At 35.7% G+C, this 24763-nt stretch overlaps 1 protein-coding gene across 3 annotated transcripts in view; it reads left to right on the forward strand.

Annotated features, from left to right (window-relative positions):
• Positions 1-24763, forward strand: part of HMCN1 (hemicentin 1) — a 467939-nt gene that overhangs the window by 246679 nt on the left and 196497 nt on the right. For all 3 annotated transcript variants that reach the window (XM_087858481.1, XM_045811326.2, XM_087858478.1), the window contains exons 21-30: positions 2343-2502; positions 3102-3270; positions 6747-6874; positions 8364-8636; positions 9228-9323; positions 11841-12035; positions 13056-13186; positions 13352-13499; positions 15475-15601; positions 18486-18640. In XM_087858481.1, the coding sequence (XP_087714607.1) occupies positions 2343-2502; positions 3102-3270; positions 6747-6874; positions 8364-8636; positions 9228-9323; positions 11841-12035; positions 13056-13186; positions 13352-13499; positions 15475-15601; positions 18486-18640 (1582 nt within the window). The remainder of the gene's footprint in view (positions 1-2342; positions 2503-3101; positions 3271-6746; positions 6875-8363; positions 8637-9227; positions 9324-11840; positions 12036-13055; positions 13187-13351; positions 13500-15474; positions 15602-18485; positions 18641-24763) is intronic.

Genomic DNA, 24763 nt, shown 5'->3' on the forward strand with positions numbered 1-24763 from the left:
GAAAACCCATGCAGTCATACCACGTGGAGGGGACCTTAAAATGTCCTTAGTGCCGTCACCTGCCTGATGCTGGAGTAACATTAACAACACAACAGTGGACACTAACATAGCCCCTAAGTGCATCAGGAACTTTTCTAAACACTTTGCATGTTTGTAGCAGATCCTTTTTTACCCTTGCCACGTCCCCGCAGCCCTGTGATTTCAGCGCAGCTCCGGTGGACAGCTCCGTGCACTCTGCCAGAGTCACACTTCATGTGTGTGCCTCTCTGGTTTTTGGACTTAGGGCTTTCTTCAGAGTCCCACAAGGCCACCCAGCCTGCTTCTTGGGTAGCCGGGAAGTGTAGGAACATGAATGCCAGTGGGGGGCAGGTGTCCTATGTAAATGACCTACTTCTCATCCATCAGAAGAATACTTCTTTCTGAGTTGCTTCTACATAGTTTCTCAAAGGATCCCCAGCACATGGAAGCTTATCAACCCAGCCACAGAGGAAGCAAAAGCACTGAAATCCTTTTTAACTTTCCTTCCTTCTGTGCCTCACTCTCCCACCCACCTGCTTAAGCCTCTGGGGATCACTTTTCAACTAAACTGCTTGCCCCCAAATCTTTGTCTCAGACCTGTTCTTTTAGGAGGCCAAAATAAGACATATTTGAACTCATTTATTCCCCTCTGTGTCCCTCTCATGAAGTTGTCTGGCTTTTACTTGTATTCTTGCAGTGAGGAAAAACCCATTTCCTAAGGAAGTCCTTCTCATCTTTGAACAGTCATGAAGATAGCAGATATTTTCTGTAAATTAACTTAAGTCTGGCAGCTATAAGTAATATAAAATGATGGCATAATAACAAAATACGGCTTTTGTATAATTAGTACTACAACCAAAGTGTTTTACCACACAATCTAATTTTATATATCTAAAAAGCTCTGAAACATAAAGTTGGTGCTGACATCTGTAAGTTAAATAAAAAGGTTAAGATTTCTGCATTCTGTATTTAATTTTTTTAAATGTTTTTTTATTATATTATGTTAGTCACCACACAGTACATCCCCGGTTTCCGATGTAAAGTTCGATGGTTCATTAGTTGCGTATAACACCCAGTGCACCATGCAATACGTGCCCTCCTTACTACTATCCCATTCCCCCGCCCGTCCCCTCTGAGGCCCTCAGTTTGTTTCTCATAGTCCATAGTCTCTCATGCTTCATTCCCCCTTCTGATTACCCACACTAAGATACCACCTTACGCCAGTTAGAATGGCAAAAATAGACAAGGCAAGAAACAACAATTGTTGGAGAGGATGTGGAGAAAGGGGATCCCTCCTACATTGTTGGTGGGAATGCAAGTTGGTACAGCCACTCTGGAAAACAGTGTGGAGGTCCCTTAAAAAGTTAAAAATTGAGCTACCCTATTACCCAGCCATTGCACTAGTGGGTATTTACCCCAAAGATACAGACGTAGTGAAGAGAAGGGCCATATGCACCCCAATGTTCATAGCAGCATTGTCCACAATAGCCAAAGCGTGGAAGGAACCGAGATGCCCTTCAACAGATGACTAGATTAAGAAGTTGTGGTCCATATATACAATGGAATATTACTCAGCTATCAGAAAGAATGAATTCTCAACATTTGCTGCAACATGGACGGGACTGGAGGAGATAATCCTAAGTGAAATAAGATTTCTGCACTCTGGACACAAAAATCCAGTACTGTAGCTGATCCCCAAACTCTACAGTGTCTGGTACTGTCTAGAAGTTTAATGCATTTTAGGAAAATGTAAAAATGAAAAGCCAGGGTGGCCTTTGTGCTGTGATGAAGCACAGAGGTTAAGAGGTTGGGGTCCAGAGCCTGACCGCTAGGGTTCAAGTCCTAGCTCTGCCACAGACTGACCGTTGTTCCACATCGTCCCCTAGCTTTAATATTTTCATCTCTAAAATGGGGATTATGGTAGTTCCTACTCATATTTGAACATGAAAATAGTTAATTCATGTGAAGTGCTCAAAACAGTGGTATTATGGTAGTTCCTACTCATATTTGAACATGAAAATAGTTCATTCATGTGAAGTGCTCAAAACAGTGCATGGCTAGCATAAGCACTGTCCCATTCATTACTATTACCATTATTCCCTCCATTTTTAAGTAGCTCTGGAACAAAGGGGACATGGTTCAGTATGAAGAAATACCACCTTTGCTTTATTTACTTCAGTTTTCATACAAATAACTTACTTCAAATTAGCATTATTTTAATCTAGTATTTTCCCCCATGGAGATCTTTTTCTTCCTCTCTTCCTTTTCCAGACATGAAGTCACTCCTTCATCATCTTAAAAACACTCTTTGTTGTGTTCTGCAGAAAGGCGAGCTGATTTCCACCAGCAGTGCTAAGTTTTCTGCAGGGGCTGATGGAAGTTTGTATGTGGTGTCACCTGGGGGTGAAGAGAGCGGGGAGTACGTCTGCACAGCCACCAATGCAGCCGGCTACGCCAAAAGGAAAGTGCAGCTGACCGTCTATGGTGAGAGCCCCCGGAGGAATGTTTTTCTTTGACATTGTCTGCGGGTGCCAAAACTCACATTTCTCTCCCAAATCATATCACCAGGGGCTGTTCTCCTAAAGTGAACTGGATTTTACAAAAACACGCTTTTACTGCCAACCAACATCTTCTCTGCCTAGATTCTTATTTAAAGGGAGAGTAATTGTATAGCCATTTGGAAAAATTTTATGGTGTTTTCCTGAGGAGTATGCTTATTGCACCCGACCAGCTTCAGAAACACCAGTTAGTTAAAGCCCCTAGCAAAGCCAAACCTCAGCTATGTCTTGGTGAGTGCTCTGCCTTGAGGGCTTCCTTTTACAGATGGCGGACTCTAAAAGGGCATTTCAGCTGACCTCTTCCTTATGTTCTGGAAGGAAGAACTAAAAAGGGAAACTTTCTGGTCATTTTCCTTTCAGCTCTTGCTATAAATATATTGATGGAAAGTTTTAGATATGCCCTGAAACTTTGGAATAGACAGCATCTTTTTGTACATTTTTAAAGAATATTAGTAGTCCACATTTGAATGCAAGTTAAATGTTTTCAGTGTACTATTTCCCTTCCAAAACATGTGTTTATTTTAGTAAGGCCCAGAGTGTTTGGAGATCAACGAGGACTGTCCCAGGATAAGCCTGTTGAGATCTCCGTCCTTGCCGGGGAAGAGGTGACCCTTCCATGTGAAGTGAAGAGCTTACCCCCACCCACCATTACCTGGGCCAAAGAGACCCAGCTCATCTCGCCATTCTCTCCAAGGTAGGGGATCTGGGATGAACCGCGACACATGAAAACAGAATCTCTTGGGGCAGATGGGTGTACCCATTCAGGGTTTCAAACGTTTCAAAAAATAACTTAAATTTGAGATAATTCACACATATATCTGAGCCTACAGAAAATATATAGATACCTTCTAAATCACTCCTTAGTATCAGAAATGCTAACACCCAGCTTTGATGTAATTTCTCACAGATGCATATACAAGGTAGTTATTGAAATGGAGCACATTTTTATGTAGATTTGTGTTAACGCAAGTGCATAGGACACATAGAATCTCTTTAATCCCATAGGAACAATAAAACACAATAAGTATTCTAATGTCTAAGACTTGACTTTCATTAGAGGTTTTGTAAAAATCTTGATTAAACCCTTAGACATTTAAAGGCCCACCAAGACAGTAAATTTACTATCAAATTTATTTCCCCAAGTGACAGGGAAAGCGTGATGCCAGAGCCTTTAAGGTACCACCTTTGTTGCCGTTCCGGTACAAGTTTAAATTTACCTCCACCACTTAAAGTTTGCCTGAAACTTTTGGCAATTTTTTCAGTGGCCCTCTGAACCTTAGATTTCTTATTTATAAAATGGAATTAATACTCACCTGAAAGGATTATATAAGGTAATGTCTATTCCACATCCCCTGTCTCTAGTTCTCAAGGAATAGTAGCCATTACTCTTTTAACTCATTATCATGCCAAAAGTTACTGGTGGAATAAGAATTACAGCCTCTGGCTATGTCTGTTAAACTTATTGATGTATAGTTATGAAGCTATCTATTCATGCTACTGTAGCGTCCCTACCCCTGGTGAGGGTAAAAAAGACAAGAACTACCTTACAGAAGCTTACTATTTCTTTGAAAAATATTTGCTTTGGATATTTTTGAATGAAAGAAATATCATATTACAGATAGAGTTGAAGTTTCATTGTTTTCCTCCCCAATCCCTTTTCTCCCTTCCTGGGGGCAAATACTGCCACAGACGTCCCGTGCCTGCTATGCATGCGTTCGTAAAGTGTATAGGATCTTGTTTTCCATGTTTTTAATTTCGTTTTGTGTGTCTGTTTTCAATTTGCCATGTAACATATTATATATTGTTATTCTTCCGCTTGCTTTATTAAGTAGCATTTGTTCATTTTTTTTTTTTTTAAGATTTTATTTATTTATTCGACAGAGATAGAGACAGCCAGTGAGAGAGGGAACACAAGCAGGGGGAGTGGGAGAGGAAGAAGCAGGCTCATAGCGGAAGAGCCTGATGTGGGGCTCGATCCCAGATCGCCGGGATCACGCCCTGAGCCGAAGGCAGACGCTTAACCGCTGTGCCACCCAGGCGCCCCAACATTTGTTCATTTTTATACACATAGATTTATTCATTTTTAACTACCATATACATATTGCACATTTTGTGTATACATTTCCCAGTGTATGGACATTCAGGGTTTTGTTTGTTTCTCTTTGGTTTGGTTTTGGTGTTTTGGTTTTACAAACAAGGCTTTTAGTGAATATCTTTATGTATGTCTCTCTGTATACACATGCATGAATTTCTTTAGGACCGGTACTGAGAGGTACAGTTTCTGGTCAGGATGAATTCCTACTTTCAGCTTTTGTAGACGATGTGAAATTGCTGTCCAAAGAGACACTACTGATTTACCTTTCCCCATTAGAATATAGGTGTACCTGCTTCCCTGTTATCATCAATGCATGTGTTGATGGACTTAAACATTTTTATTGTTCAGATGGGTGTGAAATGGTATCTTGCAACTATCTGAGTTTTCATGTGACTGACTTCCAGGGAGCCCAGAATGCTTTTATTTTGTTGGCATTTGTGTCATCTGTGACTTGACTTTTTAAACCCGCTGCACAGATTTCTGGTGACTTGTTTGTCTTTTTCTTGTTGAATATAGAAATTGGGTCTGTATTTTTTTTTTTTTAATGTTATGTTAGTCACCATGCAGTACATCATTAGTTTTTGATGTAGTGTTCCATGATTCATTATTTGCATATAACACCCAGTGCTCCATGCAACAAGTGCCCTCCTTAATATCCATCACCAGGCTAACCCATCCCCCCTCCCCGCCCCTCTGAAACCTTCAGTTTGTTTCCTGGAGTCCAGAGTCTCTCATGGTTCGTCTGACTTCACCCCCTTCATTTTTCCCTTCCTTCTCCTGATGTCCTCTGTGCTATTCCTTATGTTCCACATGTAAATGAAATAACAATCCTTTGTTGTATGTGTTGTATGTGTTGAAAATATCTTTTCTCAGACCACTGGAAGGCTTGTAATGTGTGATGTCTGAGTATATAGAACTTTACATTTTTTATGTAGCTCAGTGTATTAGTCTATTGTTTTTAAGGCTTGTACTTTATGAAGGATGTTAACATGGCCACCAGTGTTTTATTCTAACATTTTAAGTTTGTTTTTCACATTATGGACCTTAGTCTATCTGAATTTTTATGTTGTGTTTAGTATTAGTGCTATATTTTTATTTATTTATTTTTCCCATGTGGAGAACCTATTGCCCAACATCATTTTTGAATAATCAGCGTTTTCCTTGCTCTTTTTAATATCACCTCTGTTACTGCGTATCACATGTTGGATTCTCCTATATGCTTATTTCTTTTGGGGGGAATTCTGTCCTTAACTATTTATTCATTTTCTGTCTCAGGGCCAGTGGAACAACTTTCTTTTTCCTAGGTTTATAAGAAATCTTGATATTAAGCAGGTCTATCTGGCCCTCTCCCCCTTAAAGCTATTCAATACAATTAACGTAGTAACATTTTTATATGTAGATCTGGCTCACTCAACTACCTTATTGCTCTGTAGGAAGAATATATTCAATAAATTTTTGACAATTATGCATGTACCTTCTTTTGCCTTCATTTTAACACACAAATTCTTTTTTTAAAGATTTTATTAATTTATTCGACAGAGATAGAGACAGCAGCAAGAGAGGGAACACAAGCAGGGGGAGTGGGAGAGGAAGAAGCAGGCTCATAGCGGAGGAGCCTCGATCCCATAACACTGGGATCACGCCCTGAGCCGAAGGCAGACGCTTAACCGCTGTGCCACCCAGGCGCCCCTTAACACACAAATTTTTTAACAAAGCATTGCAGAAAAAACAATACAGTATTCAGAATACGTTCAAAGCTTACTAAAATATATATTTGCTTTGTGTCGTCACAACTTAATAAAGCAGAGAGAGGTACAATTTTTTTGATAATTTCAGACCATTAAGTTAGAGCTAAAGGTAAAAGAAAACTGATTTTGTATTTGTAAGAACATTGTATGGAATACGCAATGTAATTATGAAAATTCCTGACTTTAAAGGTATATAAAAATAATATAGATGAGAAAATGGTTTCAAAAACTGCTTGCAGAGTAGTAATTTCACACTGAAGTGCAGCTGCATTGGGGATATTTAAATTCTCATGTTCTATGGTCTACTATGTGGTTTCTTTCTTTCAGACACACATTTCTCCCTTCCGGTTCAATGAAGATTGTTGAGACCCGTGTTTCAGATAGTGGGATGTATCTTTGCGTCGCCACAAATATAGCTGGAAACGTGACTCAGTCTGTTAAATTAAATGTCCATGGTGAGTTTTGAAATGAAGGCATATGATATCTGTGTACTGGCCCCAGGAAAATCTGTCATACCAGTTTCTTTGATAGTTAATCTCCAAATGGTATATAGAGTAATTAGAGAAAAATTTTCTAAAATTGGAGACTTGTGATTTTCTTTCATTTGCTCTGGAAAGTTTATTTACATCGATAGACAACTTTTCCCCTTCTCCCTCAAATGAACAGTATTAAAATTTTGGCTCTCCGTTTTATTAAATGTCTACAGCCACTTATGACAACTATTGATACACTGTAAAAAAAAATGTGTTTAGACTGCTGGCTTTTTGTAGAAGTGAAATGTGAGTTCTCAAAGAAGAATTTACTAGTATATACATGGTCATTTTCAATAGTCAGAGAATTCAGCACCTGAAAACATTCTCCTTCCTGAAGCCCTTTAATTTTTTAAAAACTTTCTAGTTAATCTGTTTTATTCCCTCAATTTTACCATAGTCTTTCCAAATATTTATTTATTCAACACATGCTTAGTGAGTACATATGTATCAGGCATTATTTAGGTGCCAGATATTCAAATATCAGGAAAAGATTTTCTCAGATAGTACTGACCTGATTTCACTTTCAGATCCCATGGTCCTGTTAACCATGGGATTTGAGATCCAATGAGAGATCCTTCATTCACTAGCTCTAGGTTATCTTGGGCATATTACCTAACCTCCCTTACCTTTAGTTTCCTCTTTCATAAAATCATAACAGTCCTCTCAAAATTATAAGGTTGTCATAACCTTTAGAATGTATTGGTTAAATATTAAGTTTTTTAAAAAGGACAGAGAAATGGGGCTTTTTAGGGTACAGAAATTCTAACAATATCCTTATGCGTCAACTTGATTCTCTAGTGTATAATATGTGTATGTGAAAACCAATAATACTTGGCAATGTTTTGATAAATTATCTCATTTAAGTTTCTAAAGGAAGGTAGATTAAACACAAGGGATAGAGGCTTGATTTTGATGTTCTTCGCTGAAATTAGCAAAGGTTTTTATGAGAAACTTTTCTTACTCTCTGGCTAAACCTTCCACAAAGGGAACGAAAGCTAGGAGTACCTGAAGAGAAATGCTTTTTCTTTTACTCCCTTATATTATAGAAATCATTGCCTTTTAAGAGGGCTTTAAACTTTAAATTATTTATAAATTAAAGGAAACCTAACATTTTTAAACACCTGCCTTTTCCTCAAGTTTGGCCTGAGGGGTTTTATATTTATTACTGCCTATAATCCTTGCAGTGTACTGGTATTGAAGAGGTTATTTTTGACTGGATTATCAAGGAAGCAGGCCTCAGGAAATTTACTGACTTGCCCTTGATCACACAGCTAGTAAGTGGCCTGAGCCTGGGTCCAAATCCTGAGATTGTTCCACTTTCTCATGCTGCCTTTTGGTAAGGAGTTCTCATTAAAAGTGAGAAGACAAAGGAATTTTTTTAATTGGATTATTAATACTCAGTTGTTTCTAGTTCCTCCAAGGATACAGCGTGGCCCTAAACTTATGAAAGTCCAAGTTGGTCAAAGAGCGGACATTCTGTGCAACGCTCAAGGGACGCCTCTCCCTGTGATCACGTGGTTGAAGGGCGGAAGTGCCATGCTGGTTGACGGAGTGCAGCACGTTAGCAATTCAGATGGGATGTTAAGCATCGAGCAAGCCATGCTCTCTGATGCCGGCATATACACTTGTGTTGCTACTAACATAGCAGGCAGTGATGAAACGGAAATAACACTACATGTCCAAGGTGATTTTTGCACAGGAAAATATATGTATGGTGTGGGTATATTATATGACCTGAGGGCATAAGCTGTTCTACTGTGAGTAGACAGAAAGCAAGTAAGACATACAGATCGTGAAAAGTACTATGTAGAAAATTAAAATATGGTGATGCTCCCTGCCATTGTGTACTTTAAAGATTTTATTTATTTATTTATTTATTTATTTATTTATTTATTTATGAGAGAGAGAGAGAGAGAGAGAGGAGAGGAAGAGAGAGAATCCTAAACAGACTCTGCACTGAGCACAGAGCCCAACGGGAGGCCGAGTCTCATGACCCTGAGATCATGACCTGAGCCCAGTTGCTTAACTGACGGGGCCACCCAGGCACCCTGTAACTTGTCTTTTCTAGCAAAATATTTGACCATGTATTTTAGCAGTTTGATAAATGTACTGCATAACCTGAGGTAGAAATGTCTGACAGCTAGAAATATGTGTCATATTTAGGAGGAGAATCAGGAAAGAGAGCAGTTCACCAGTGTAGCTGGTTGGTGATGCTTCAGGAAGGTTTGATATTACTTAAGGAAAGTCAGTGATAATGCATTTATTTTTCTGATAGAACCACCTACACTGGAAGACCTAGAACCTCCATATAACACTCCATTCCAAGAAAGAGTGGCCAATGAACGCATTGCATTTCCATGTCCTGCAAAAGGTGTGTAATCCTTGGACATATGGGCATTAGCATAATGTTATATTATTTCAGAATTCTCTATTAAACCCAAAACATCTTTATGAAAAGATCCACTTTAGTCTTTGTTATAACATTTGGGCATTAATCCCTCTTTTAAATAACAGCTCTTTGAATACGTGTTTTTCCCTCACAGGTATTTTATTTACTTCAATGGAAAAACATTCTGTTCTTCCGAGCTTGACTTATCTACTATGTTTCCCGTGTAGTTCATGCTCCTTACTGTTGCTTCTTAGTTCATTCAGTTTTAATAGGATTACTCTTTGAAATGTGACAGCTAGAGCTATTCAGAATTTTCTGCATTTATCTCACTTAGAAGTATGAATTAGCACTAACCCCCTGTTTGTTCTGGATACTGCTCTTCTAAAAACCTCTTTTCTTAGGTTTTCCCTCTACTGGTAACTCTGAAGCCAGGTTCTAACTTGGCACTCTGAGGCTTATCCAAACCCCTTTTACCTCCCTGAATTTCTGGGCTTTCTACCCCACAATGTTTCCTGGCAGGGAACTGTTATTCTCTCTCCTCAGAGGGATGTGAAAGAGGCATTATCACTCACCCCTTACTATGGATGCCAGTAGGTGGATTAGAATGTCCTCTCTTTCATGTTTGCTTTCATCCACAATGACTCAAATGCGTTTACAGCAGTTCTGGCAAAGTCCAGACAGTATTCTTTCTGTCGACTCCCTGCAGCTGGTACCACCAGTGCTCCCACAAAGGCCTCTTAGGGATTGTTCCTGGAGGCAACAGCAGATGAAGGGCCTCATGGCTGTTCCTGTTTCTGTAGCAAAATCTTGCATCTCTCCACAGCAGCCCTCACCAGTGATTATTTTCTATCAGTGTCACAAGAGAACTTTAACAAGCTTTTCATATATCAAAATAATTATCAGTAACTATTCCCATAGCAGTGAGGGAGGAGGCAAAGCCTGGAGAAGAGACCCTTAGAAGGGTTTAAGTTCAGCTATTTACAGTGAGTATGCACTGCCTCTGGATCCTACCAGATCTCTATTGGATCCCAGACTCCAATGCTGGCTTGGACTTCCCTTTTCCCAGCTGTTTTGATTTGCCTTTTCCACTTTGAAAAACCACGTCTTTTGGGTTCCCCGTTTTCACCTGGGATATAATTATTAGGTTCATTTATAGTAGCTCCATACATTTTCATTGCCTTGTGCAACAAATTTCATCTTGTACATGATGGTTCTACCGTTAATAAGTTAAAGATAATATAACTTCTTTTGCTCGTTCATGTAATTTTTCATTTATTCACTCTGAGTATTCATTGAGAAGTCGGATTGAAATGCATAAAGGAATGCGTGGGATGTGAGGAAATGAGGAAATGATTATACCCCTTTTTTCTTTGACAACATAGACAACTGTAGTCCATCAGTTCACCTTCTTTTCCTCATCAGACAGCTTTTTACTATTAGCACAGTTAAATAGGCCAATCTTTTTGTTTTATTTTTTTCTCATAAATACAACTTTCATAGTCACTTTCATAAGTCCTTTACTCGAGTTTAGCCTTAGTGACACATTTTATGTATCCTGCCATTCTTTTATACTTGTCTTCTATTATATGCCAATACTTCAATATTTTTATTATCCTTTAATGTAAGATTATTAACAATGTCATGCAATCACATTAATATCCTTTCTTTTTATTTTTATAGGTATTAAGTGAAATATAGACTAGTGCCTGACACATCATTTGCTAAATAAATATATTCTTAATACAGAATTAATGTTTGCCTATTTCCAATATGTGCTTTTACATACTTCTAGATGGTTTTATCACTTCTACTCATCAGCACATCACTTTCAATTACTCATAAATAAATCTAGGAAATCAGTCGTCCTCTCTGCTTTCCCAATTTTCTTTTCAGTATAAAAAGTCAAGAATTGCTCCTATCGTCCTATGTTTAACAGCACGAAACCACCAGATGTCAGTAGTTGAAGTTACTCATCTCTACTATATCAGGCCTGTTTAAGTGTGAATTATAAGTATATAAATGTATATATTTATAAATATAAATATAATTATCGCTTCTGCACTTATGACTCTACTTGGTTGGGCAATCTTTATATTGTATTCCTGTGGTAATCTCTTGCTTTTTGTTCTTTCATTTATTTTTACCCCCAAACTGTCTTCATTTGATTAATATAATTTTTTTCCCACTAATTACCATGAACTCACACAAGAAAATGCTTTGGTTTGCTTACTGTCTTCTGAAAGTCTTGATAAAGACAACTTGCTCAAACTCTACACTAGAGACCATAGGTCTCTTAAGACTGATCAGGAATTAGAGGCATTAAATACCATAATCTCTTTGAAATTTCATGCCAGGAGAAATATCTTGAAAATAGCATAATACCTTAGGGTACAAATTATAGTCATAACAAAATTTTTGTTTTTCCTCAATGTATTTTATATTTAATAATGATTCCTAATTTTATTATAAAATATCACAAAGCTCTGATTTCTTGTTTAGGTACCCCCAAACCAACCGTCAAATGGATACGGAATGGTAGGGAGCTGACAGGCAGAGAGCCTGGTATTTCCATCTTGGAAGATGGCACATTGTTGGTTATTGCTTCTGTTACACCCTCTGACAATGGAGAGTACATTTGTGTGGCAGTCAATGAAGCTGGAACCACAGAAAAAAAATATAACCTCAAAGTCCATGGTAAACATAGATAAAATACCAAAATCATATCATTGAATATGTGACATTTTCTAATTCTTAAATATGTAAGTTAGTCTTTCAATGTAGTATTATTTAATATTAATGTGAATAGAATATTATCAAACAGGAAATTGTTAATTTGATTGCATTGATTACTCAGTTGTTTGATTTAAAATTTCATGTAATTTTTTATTGTGAGTTTATTTAAAATTCAATGGTGGAATAGTCAGAAGTCTCGTGACCTAAGCTAAGCTATATACTTATCCTCCCTAACAGCAAAGAAGTTTATCAAGTTTGTGTGTGTGTGCACATATTTTCCCAGAGATATTTTTTATGTAGCAAGGAAATATGAATATATATTTTATCCTCTTTTTATGTACAAAAAGTTTCATATATAGAAGAACATTGTATCCATTACTCTACACCTTGTCTGTTTTACTAAAAATCTATCTTGGGGATTATTCATTATTCCTAACTCTTGTTTATACCTATAGCATCCCACTGTATGGCTATGCCATGATTTCCTTAACCTTCATCTATTAATGATGAACATTTAGGTGTTATCAATTATATGTTATTATAAGTAACACTTTAATGAAATATTTGTGTATTTGCCATTTTGCATCAGTCACAGGTTATGTTTATTTTAAAATTTCATGGATATTGGCTTCCATAGACACTGGGCAATATGCACTTCCTTCAGCAAAGTAGTGAGTCCCTCACATGACTTAATTAAGACCCTAGCAGTTTACGTTTTGAGTGGTATGTGGAATAACTAGTTTCTCCCTTAAATTTATCCTAAGTTTTATCCTCACTTCAAAACTCTGAAGTGATAATTAAAGTACAACTTTAATAAGAGTTATTTATAAATATATTGGTCAAGATTTTCATTTTATGTTAAGGCCAGCCTTTCTAGCTATCAGATATCTTAGAATTTGCTTTCTAAAGGCCTGTGTAAAGAAACTTCATAAGTAATATTTATTACAAAATTATCTAGCCATGACTCCTCTCTTTTTGCAGTTCCTCCAGTAATTAAGGATAAGGAACAAATAACAAATGTATCTGTGTTCGTCAATCAGCTGACAAATCTCTTTTGTGAAGTCGAAGGTACTCCTTCTCCCATCCTTATGTGGTACAAAGATGATGTCCAGGTAAGTGAAGACATCAGAATATGCATAATTCCTTGCCTCTGCCTCTAAAATAAATCATTCAACTATGACTTTCTTATTAATAGTGATACAAAACTCCTACGTCAATTCCTAATTATGCATTTGTATTAGGATTGGAAATAACACTGACCATTTTGGCCTTTGAAGGTGACTGAAAGCAGCACTATTCAGATTGTGAACAATGGGAAGATATTAAAGCTCTTCAAAGTCACTCCAGAGGATGCAGGAAGATATTCCTGCAAAGCAGTTAATATTGCAGGCACTTCTCAGAAGGATTTTAACATCAATGTGTTAGGTAAGGGAAACAGTCTTAAAAACCTACAATTTTCAGATGTATTTCTTATCATAGGATGGAGCTGACAGTTATGAAAGACAAAGAAATAAAAAAATTGATGAGAAATGTCATTTGTTTCACTCTTTCATTATTTTTGTCTTTAATATTGCTTAACCAGAATCATATGGTATAGACTATTTTAAGTTATTTATTATTTTTCATAGAGATGGCTGTGAATATTTAGTACTATCTTATACATAAAATAATAAATTACTACTCTTGTCAATTTCTCCTATTAGGTGGGCAGGAAATTTTCTGGGAAGTAACTATACAGGATGATGCAGAGTAAAACTCATTAATGCTCTCGAAACCTGAAGCTGCTAGGTTGTAACTTGAACTGGAGAAAAGTAGCAAATGCCCCTTTCCCTGCATTCTAATTCACTCTTACAACTAAATCACCTCTGCCCTGATCCTAATTAAAAGGGGAAAATTCTGAGTGCGGGTAGAAGAATTGGGATATAATACATTTGGATAATTTTAATGGTACTCATAAATTTAAAGTTTTATCATTTTAGTTTATGAAATTATATTTGTAATTAAAGTTTATTTTGTGATAAAATGACTTCCTCCCTTTTCATTAATTTGTTCATCCAAATGGGCATATGTTTCTAAGTCTGGGGTGGAAATAAAGTCTGGGAATGATGCTGCATTCAAATAACCATTTTTAAGCTGCTTCAGCATAAAAATAATCCCTCTCGTTAGTCTTCTCAGAGCTTGAAATACTTTGCATGTTTTCTACCAAAATTATTCTTATTATATTTAAGTACAGGCTATAAAAAACAAACTAAGTAATCTTTTCCTATCATTAGTCCCATTGGCATTTTTTCTCTTGGCATTCATTTACTTTGAATTCTGTGTGCTGATGACTCCCAAAGTTTTATTTCCAGCTCAGACTTCTTCTCTGAGCTCTAAGAATATATACCTCATCATCTCCACAGTGTCTTGACTTGAATGTCTTAGTGGCATATCAGACAGAAAGATCTCAGTGAACATCTGTTCTGGTCATCTTCAGTGATCCCCATCACAGTGCCAAACATGTCCATCCACCCACCCACTTGCTTCTGCTAGAACCTAGCACTCATTCTTTCCGCCTACCCCTCCCCAACTCCCTAAATGTATCTACATCCTGTCAAGTCTACTTCCCAATCCAATGTTAAACTATCTACTTCCTTTCATTTTTAACTGTGAAAGTATCGTCATTTATAAGCCGAATTAATGTAGTAGCCTCTGAACTGCTCCCCTTCATCCACTCTTTGCCACTCAAATGTTCTTCATCCCCCAGCCAATGTGGTCTTAAAACACAAATCTGATCACACACTTCTTCTACTGAAGGAACTGCTTTGGTGGTTGATCATTGCTCTGAAGATGACGATCAAACATCTTAAAGTGATATGAATGGAGAGGATTTCAAAGTCAGAGAAACGTACAAGAACTCTTCAGTATTTTGATAATTCTGAGAATAAAAACTAGCTTAGTCATTTTTTTCATGTCTCCTATCCAGTCATAGCATAGAGGTCCTTTAAAAGAAATAAGGGTAATATACTTCAAACAGCACTATGTTGTAATATGTAGAATTTGAACATTATAAAGTTAATATTGATGTCATTTGTTATCTAAAATGTGTAACAGTAATAAATTGTCTTATATGAGCTTCACTGCTCACTTACATTCCTAACTCCTTTTGCACTCCTCAAAATGAGTTAGTTTTGCAGGTAATTGTCCTGCTAGCGAATCTTTCATGAAGGTGTTCCTATATTTAAATTTAGCATTTGGTGGGTCCACAGATGCAATATGAAAAGGTATTATTGTGTGATATTTTATTTGTAATATTAAAATCTTATTGAAATACTGTAGAAGTCAATAATAACCTGCTCTTCCCCCCCCCCACTCTTTTTGTGAAGTCATAGAGTTTCATGATAAAATGTTTTTGTTCAAGTCCCACCCACCATAATAGGTACCAGCTCCCCAAATGAAGTCTCTGTTGTCCTCAACCATGACATCACCCTTGAATGCCAAGTCAAAGGCACCCCCTTCCCTGTTATTCACTGGTTCAAGGATGGCAAGTGAGTACCATTTCTCTATTTGTTGCAAGGGTCTAATTGAAAGGAAATAGATGTGTAAATGCATGTGGATTTTCCCCCTTTCAATTATTTTAAACACATAGATATTATTAAATGAACATGAAGGAAAAACAATATTGTTCAAAAACTGGTCTCAAGCCTTGTAATACCTTTCATTCTTATGAATTATAAGACTTTATAAATGCTGGGAATTTATTTTAGAAACATAGAGGAACTCACTTTATTGTACACTAAATATTCTGCCCAAAGGCTAAGTATAAAAAATGAAAAATGCAAGATTCAAATGCAGAGATAATTTTGCCTTTCCATGGAACTGTTTGAATTATGAAAAAAGAAAATTTTTATGACAAGATGAATACTTAAGCTAGTTCTATAAATGTAGAGAAAGGAATAATCACAGAAGAGCAATAGGTATTTCCCAGACTTCATGTTCAAGGGCTACTGAGGTTTGGCCACGCTGGTATGGCTGATTCATATTGTTCGTGAGAGCTTATTTTTCACATCATGGTCACAGTTTGAGTATTGTTATGGTTTCTGAGAGCAGCCATCGAAGACTTAAGTAGCAAAGAGTAGAGATTTGCATTGTATAGAATAAAGTATGCAACTATGTATAATAAAGTATGCAAACTTTTTAATAAATCAATAAAGAAGACAACATAGAAAAATGAATGGAGGATATAAACAGGCAATTTAAAAATTTACAGTTAAGCAATAAATGTATTAAAAGATGCCCTAGAGAGTATTATGCTAAGCGAAATAAGTGAGTCAGAGAAAGACAAATACTATATGACTTCACTCATATGTGGAATTTTAGAAACAAAACAGATGAGCATAGAGGGGAAAAAAGAGAAGCAAACTATAAAGCTGACTCTTAACTATACAGAACACACAGGGTTGCTGGAGGGGAGGTGGGCAGGGAATGGGTTAAATGGGTGATGGGTATTAAGGAGGGCACTTGTTATGATGAGCACTGGGTGTTGTAGGTAAGTGATGAATCACTGAATCCTACACATGAAACAAATATTACACTGTATGTTAACTCACTGGAATTTAAATAAAAAGTTGGAGGAAAAAGAAAAAGATGCTCACTTTCAATAATTGGGAGAATCTAAACAAAACTAATATGATTTTTGTTTCTCATAGGTCAGATTTGGCAAATAAATATATAAATAAATACATAAAGGTTCACACAATGTCAAATGGCTAGAGTAGGGGAGATCAGGATGTAATACTATGCTGCAGAGAATGTAAATTAGTACTCTGTAAGGCAATTTGTTGATATCTATTAAAATTTGAATGTCCATATGCTGTAATGTAGCAAATATGCTTTCAGGATTTAAAAGAGAGAAGCATTCATGCAGATCCGTAGGAGGGCTTGGATCACAGTAGGTAACATTTCTTATAGCACTGTGATGGCAGAAAAGTGAAAACTGCCTAATACCCCACATTAGGAGATGGGTAGAAAACTCCCAGCATTGTCATATTGCGAAATACTGTGCAGCAATTAAAAAGAGTAAGATCAAGCTATAGGTACCAAAAATATCTCTACAGCTATTGCCAGGTGAAAAGAGAAGTACAACAAAGCAATACCATTTATGTATAAAAACTAGATTCTTTTGGGAAGACATTTAAGGGTGAAGATGTTTAGAAAAAAACATGTGGAAGAATACAAACCAAACTTACAATGGTGAGATGTCTAGAGAGAAAACTCACATTAGGGGTAATAGGTCAAGAGGACCTTTTGTTATAATACTTACTTTTTTTGTTTGTTTAAATTTTTATGTTACTTGCATAATTAACAATCAATACAAGTTTTAAAGTTACTTAAATTTGAGTAACATTATCCGATATTCGCTTCCTTTAAACAGTTAAGATGACTTAAACTAAGGTACTTTATTATCTTAGCTTTTGAGAACTTCCTACAAAGTGTCATACTAAGAAATAGTGAAGGGTGCTACTGTAGATGATTAAATGTGCTACCATTTAATCTTGTAGACTGACTCATTGCTTTTAATAGAGCAGTGCATCTAATTATTTATCATGGCTAAGTCACTGCAAATTTTTAAAAACTAGCTATGGGTCTTCCTGAAAGAAGATCAGTGGATTTTAAAGGTATGAATCTTAGGATATTGTAGACTTTCATAACCATGAAGTTTCAAGCATTAAATAAAACTGCTGCCAATTATGTAAAGTGAGCATTTTACAGTAGTCAATAAGTAACTCCATGTAGCAGAAAAAGACTTTCTTGACAACCAGAGAGGAGCTGCTTTTGACATAAATATCTTTCAGTATTATGATTATATATGAAAGCATTCATATTTGTTACAATATCTACTTTTTAGAAAAGCGTTATATTTCTATTGGACACGATCATTGCCTTCAGTAAGTAGTAACTATTCATTCTATTGTGAATACTTTTCCAGGTTTTATAATGATAGCAGTTTAAAAATAATATTGCTTTGCCTCACACTCCTGGACTCTTAGTTTTACTTTACTAAATGATGGTAGAATTTTTGGCTATGCAAACAAGAAAAGAAGGAGGAAAATAAGGAGGAGGAAGTCTGAAACAAATAATGACACCACCAGGTTTCTATTAATATTCAGCAATTACGTTTGACATGAAGGAACTTTCCATCTCAAAGTAAAAATTATCTAACTTGCATTAGTAAAGTGCTTTAATAATTCCATTTTTCTGAGTAGGAGTACTAATCACATCACTGCATTTCTTTTTTGATTCATACAGAAAAAAATACCTTTGATTCCTATTTTTAAGCTCATATGACTTAATGATTTTTGTTGTGATCAATAAGAGAGGAAACATAGGAAAATAAAGATGGACTCACAGAATAAAATTTATTTTTTCTAGGCCTTTATTTTTAGAGGATCCTAACATTGAACTTCTAGACAGCGGACAAGTTTTGCATTTAAAGAATGCACGAAGAAATGACAAGGGGCGCTACCAGTGTGCTGCGTCCAATGCAGCTGGCAAACAAGCCAAGGACATAAAACTGACTGTCTATAGTAAGTGTGATTTTTTTATGCTTTTTTTTAATAATCAGTTCTCATTATAAATTGAAAAGAAGGGGGGCACCTGGGTGGCTCATTTGCTTAAGCGTCCAATTCTTGATTTTAGCTCAAGTCATGATCTCAGGGTCGTGAGATTGTATGTATGTGTGCCCTCTCACTCTCTCTCTTTCTCTCTTAAAAAAAAAAAGGAAAAGAAGGGTTTAACATTATCTGTTCTTTTATTCAATGCTGAATAATTTGGAAAGCTACTTACTTTAGAAGAAAGAGCCTATCTTCTGTGTTTTAGACTAGAACATTGGATCCCGTTTTAATGCATTTCGTCATGAAGTAAGGATTTCTTTGAGAGTTCTAGTGATTTTCCGTTGATGTCACTCAAGAGGGCAGGTATTTCCTATTTGATTAGTATCTGATAAACCAAATGTCTATATCCTTAAAAGGGTTCAAAGGAAAAAAAAAAACCTCTAAAAAGAGTTGAGATGCATTAATTGAATGAAGGCAGTGGCATGCAGACCATTCAGTTGTTCTCTTTTCATACCATCTTGGCTTTTATTCTGACCACATGGTGATATTTTAAATGCTTTCTGTTTGTGCTGCTATTCTCTCCCAGATAAGTCCCCACCAGGGGACTTAGCCCTCATTTCACTAAAAGGTGAATTCCAAAGTAAGTTGTTCATTTGTTTGGTTGGTTTTTTTAACACTAAGAGTTATAGGACGGCACATGAACATTACTTTGCAGGCACAAAGAATTCCCTGATAGAAAGGAACAGTCATGCTTATTGTGGTTCTACTTACTGCACTAATTTCTGTTCCTCCATAGTGTATGACACTCAAGAAATTTTAGATACTGCAGGAATCTCACCTCTTTACAGGATCTTCCCAATCCAAGCAGTCACCCAGTCACTATTACATTGTCCGAGTTTATTTTCTTCATAACACATATCACTGTCTGATAAATTATTCCTTAATTTTGGGCTTATTTACCTATTTGCTATTTGTCTCCAAGGAAGCTAAACCTCACAAGAGCAGGGCCTTGTTTGGCTGGTTCCCTACTTTGATACACAGTAGCTCTCATGAAATGTTTGCTAAATGAATGAATGGTCTAGTGATACACTGTCCAGTACGGAGACCACCCAGCCACAGGAGCCTGTTGAGCACTGGAAATGTGGCTAGTCCAAATTGACACAAGCTGTAAGTATAAAATATAGACCAGATATTAAACACTTAATATGGAAATATAATGTCAGATATCTAATTAATAATTTTACATTGATTATGCCTGAAATGATGATATTTTGTATATACTGGGCTAAATAAAATATGTAATGAAAACTAATCTCCTCTGTTTATTTTCAGATTTTTTTAATTTGTCTACTAGAAAAACTTGTATTATATATATGGTTAGCATTATATTTCTTTTTTTTAATTTTATGGGTTTTTAAACAATTTTTTAAATTTTTATTTATTTATTTTTTTATTATGTATAGTTAGCCAGCATATAGTACATCATAGGTTTTTGTTGTAGTGTAGCGTTATATTTCTATTGGACAACACTGGTCTAGTCATTAATAAGAACTTGTGCTTCTGAGACAGGTAGACGAGTTGAGATCCAGCTTCTGTCACTCACTAGCTTTGTGACTTTGGACACATTGCCCAACCCTCTGATCTTCAGTTTCCTCATCTGTAAAATCGTAATAGTAATAGCACCTACTTAATAGTGTTATTGTGAGGATCAAAAGCTAGATACCTTACTGGGTTACCTGGCTTATAATAAGAGTTTAGTAAATGTTATTCATTTTTCATTATTTACTTGGTGATTGTATTGTCTTACTAGCTTGATTTCTATATAAGTTCACTGGATTTGAAATTTCCCTCCTTTAATGTCAGTGTCTTTATATAAAGTTTGAATAGCTCTCTGGAATCAAAGAGATTTTATTTAATGCATGCTTTTAAATCATTTCTATCTATAAATAGAAGCCTTGGAAGAATTTAGTCATGAAAAGACATGCCCTCCAAAAAAGAGTAACATTACTGAAAGATTGGCGATCATGAATCCAAGTTAAACAAAAGTATTATTGCTACCATTGGCCTCCTACCAGAACAGACATTTAAATAATAAGTGCAAATTTTCCCCTAAGCCTTGAGTAGTCTTCTCTACATTGTTGTATTGTTGCCAGGGTACATGATAAACACATTTTTGTGATTCAGTAAGACACCTATTTCCATAGGACCAGGGTTCTTTTATTTCAGATCCTCTTGTTCATTCTGTATGATGCCCTGAGGCACCCAGAAGAGAGGGATCTATAGTGATTAAATTTTCTAGGATTGGCTGAGATGAAAGGCATTATAACATTGTGAAGTTTTGAGTATTATAATTCAGGAAATAATACATTTCCTTTCTAGCAAGCTTGTCTGTACTTCCAAGTGGGTAATCTTAAGCTTATTTTATTTCACTTATGAAAATGTTTTTATTCCTAAGAATGAATGAAACAGATGCCATATTTGGGCTGTGAGGAATATTTCTGTAGATTTCAGATTGAGAATGTGTTTCACACCACAGTTGATTCGTTTTTCTTATTTACATAGTAACATGAGGACAAAACAGGGGATGCACTTGAAAGGCAGAAATGCAAACTGTGCTTGAATAAGGAAAGAAATGGAGACAAAATAAGAGTGAAAAAATAAGAGATGGAGGGGGGAGAAGGGGAGGGGAAAGATGTGAAAGAAGGATGGAAATAAAAAAGCTTTTAATATCCTATGGGAGATTGTATCAACTGACAGCTATTAGTTCTGAAGCAAAGATTTTTAACCTGAGGTTCATGTTTGAGTTTAGGAAGTCTGAGAGCCTCCCCAAAGTGTACAAAAGTCTTTGAGTATATGCGGTCGGTGCATTTTAATGTGCAGGGTGTTCATAACCTTTCTCTGTAACAACCTCCCTCAAACAGAAGTAAGGTCCCAGAAAAGTGTATATGAATTAAACGGAAATAGGAAGTGACATTTATTTGTTTAGCAAATTTAAGCAGTAGATGGTATGTTGTTCTGATGTCAATCAGAAATGTTCTTTGAGTAATTTTTCTCAATTTCATAAGTGCACATTTTTTAAATAGCTCTTTTACAGTGCAAATAACTTGCCTTTGTAAAACAATCATGGAGAGTAGGGACTTATTTGAACCTATGTTCTTGCTTTCGTTAATGTACCATCTAACTAATTGCCAGCTGTTGTAGGCGACTTGAACCATAAGTTTGATATGCTTTTTTAGATTAACATATGACATAAGTAGCCTCAAAACAAAATTAAAATTTTAAATCTGAATAAAATGCTCTTCCTTAAGATTTCAAAATGGTGGCTTGAATTTGTATTAATTATCTTGGACTTGGCGAACATTTTTTATAAAGGGCAAGATAGTAAGTATTTTGGATTTTGGAGACCATGAGACAAAATCAAGGATATTATGTAGGTATTTATATATCAAAGTAGAAATAAATTACCTATTGTGTATTGATGAAATTCTTTTTTCTGGTAATTTTAAAAATTATAATTTTTTAAATAATATAAGCTTATATTTACTAATGAGAAGAATGGAATTCTTTTGGGGGGATAAAATTTTAATTAATTGAAGGTCAAAGTGATTCCTCTCAACAAAACTGATTGCAAATGTTCATCTGTTAATGCTTATCTGTAATGAGATCTTATGTATTTCATCTTGGAAAATGTTTTTTTCATGCAGATATGTACTGTCAAATACCAATATCAGTTTGTGAACATATTATTTTAATTGACCATATTCATTGCTTAGAAGGCATTTATAGAATTCTCTTATGTTCTCTTGATAATTGAATTTTAGCCTGCCATACCACAGATTAAACAATTCCCATTGAAAGTTGGATGGAAGGTCCTTGTTCTTAGATATAACTGAATTTCGAATGTAGAAATTTCCTTTGTATTTGTATCAAAGTCTGACAAACATTGCTGAAACTGAAATTTGATCTCAGAAAATATATCCACAGCAAATCTGTAGGGAATGGAGATCTCAATTTTGTTTGACAGCATGGGAAATTTATAAAGCAGCTTGACATTAATTGTGATTCAAACAAAATGACTACTATAGTAGAAGTTTTGCATTTAAGTGCTCTTTTGGTCTCGTAACTTTAGGTTGAATTTGTTAAGAAACATTATCAAGTTTATAGCAAAACTAATTTTCAAAATCATTCAGTGATATTCAATAATAGTATTTGAGGACAATTCTTTTCATTCAGAAAAAAGTAGTTTCAGACCTGAGCTCAAAAAATTAAAATATAACTTTACCACCATTAAGGCACTGACCTGCTCTATGGTCTTTATATTCAGTTTCTACTTGTAACAAAAATTCATGAATCTGATGATGTTTAAGTCCATACGGGCAGATAAAAGATACCATGGACCCTTCTGATTATTAACAGATGAATATTTTACACAAAGGGCTTTCTGATAAATAATGCAATGAATATAGACTTTTAAAACATTACATTTTAATAAGCTTTGTAAATTTGTCTAAGCCTTTTCCTGCCCCACACATATTTTTACCACCATTAGTTGCACTGTATCTTTTTTTATTAATAATTTTTTATTATCTTATGTTAGTCACCATATAGTATATCCTTAGTTTTTGATGTAATGTTCCATGATTTATTATTTGCGTATAACACCCAGCGCACCATGCAATATGTGCCCTCCTTAATAACCATCACCGGCAGATTCAGGTTGTAATGAATTCGGTTTTTTTTTTTTTTAAGATTTTATTTATTTATTTGACAGAGATAGAGACAGCCAGTGAGAGAGGGAACACAAGCAGGGGGAGTGGGAGAGGAAGAAGCAGGCTCATAGCGGAGGAGCCTGATATGGGGCTCGATCCCACAACGCCGGGATCACGCCCTGAGCCGAAGGCAGACACTCAACCGCTGTGCCACCCAGGCGCCCCGAATTCGTTTTTTTTTTTAACTTCTTTGAAAATACTTTTGTCTGTAGTCGTTCCATGCAGACTATTCTAAGAGACTAACTGTTCAGTTTCTTTAAACTTGGCATTGATTCCTCAAACAAAAAGCAGTATCAGTAACATTTGTTAATTTGTCAGGGGCCGAGAATACTTATTCAGAAAAGTTGCCTTTAAAAAAAGATTAACTATCAATGTTGCTTCCAGTGTTCCCTACTCTTCAAGCAATTATTCTCATGGAAAGGCTCATAATCTTAAACAAAGATTTAAGATTTCTCTGGACACATTTCTGTGACTACTGACTGTAATCATCCCTGATTTTAATTAAATTACTGTTGGTAAATGGCTTTTCTTGCTTGGCGAACACATGAACCACTGAGAAACTTATTTTGATTGTAGCCTCATTTTGACTTTTTTTTTTGTGAAGAAATTCTGTTATGAGTCAGTCCATTTTACATTTTCTAATTTTTCCAACTGTTGTTTTGAATTGGAAGTAATGTGACGAGTGCTTGGTCTAGTGGTGTTAGTGTATATTGTAATCTTTCGGAACAGCTATAAAATTATTGCCAAAAAAAAAGCCACTATGCTTTGCCATTTGATTTACAACAAAATAATCCACACTGTGTTGTGCTTTAACAATGTGACGTTTTAAAGTCTTCTTTTCTTTTCTTGCTTTGACGTGAGAAGTATGCACTGATAATAAAAATAAAATAAAATATCATGGTATGGTAATATGCATGGCAACTTGAAGTACTATTGAGATATAACTGTGTCACTTAAATTTATGGTGAGCTGAGAAGCAGTGAGAAGCAATGAGAATATGTATTTGCTATTTTTTGTAATTACCTAACTCAGTTATTAGAGGGAGGAAGTGACCATAGACAATATGTAAACAAATGAGTGTGACTATATCCCAATAAAATTTTATGGACACTGATGTTGGAATTTCATATAATTTTTACATGTCACAAGATATTATTAGTATTATTTTGATTTTTTTCCAACGTTTTAAAAATGTAAAAACTGTTCTTAGTTCAGCATCTCTGTGCCTGGCCTGTGAACCATAGTTGGTTTCCCTGAGCTGTATGTCTAACCACTTTATAAGAAAGTTATTCCTCCACCATATTTACTTCACAGTATAGTAGATCTT

The sequence above is a fragment of the Ursus americanus genome, chromosome 2, assembly GCF_024610735.1.
Source record: "Ursus americanus isolate L20-20 chromosome 2, mUrsAme1.1.p, whole genome shotgun sequence".
In the NCBI taxonomy this organism is placed as follows: domain Eukaryota; kingdom Metazoa; phylum Chordata; class Mammalia; order Carnivora; family Ursidae; genus Ursus; species Ursus americanus.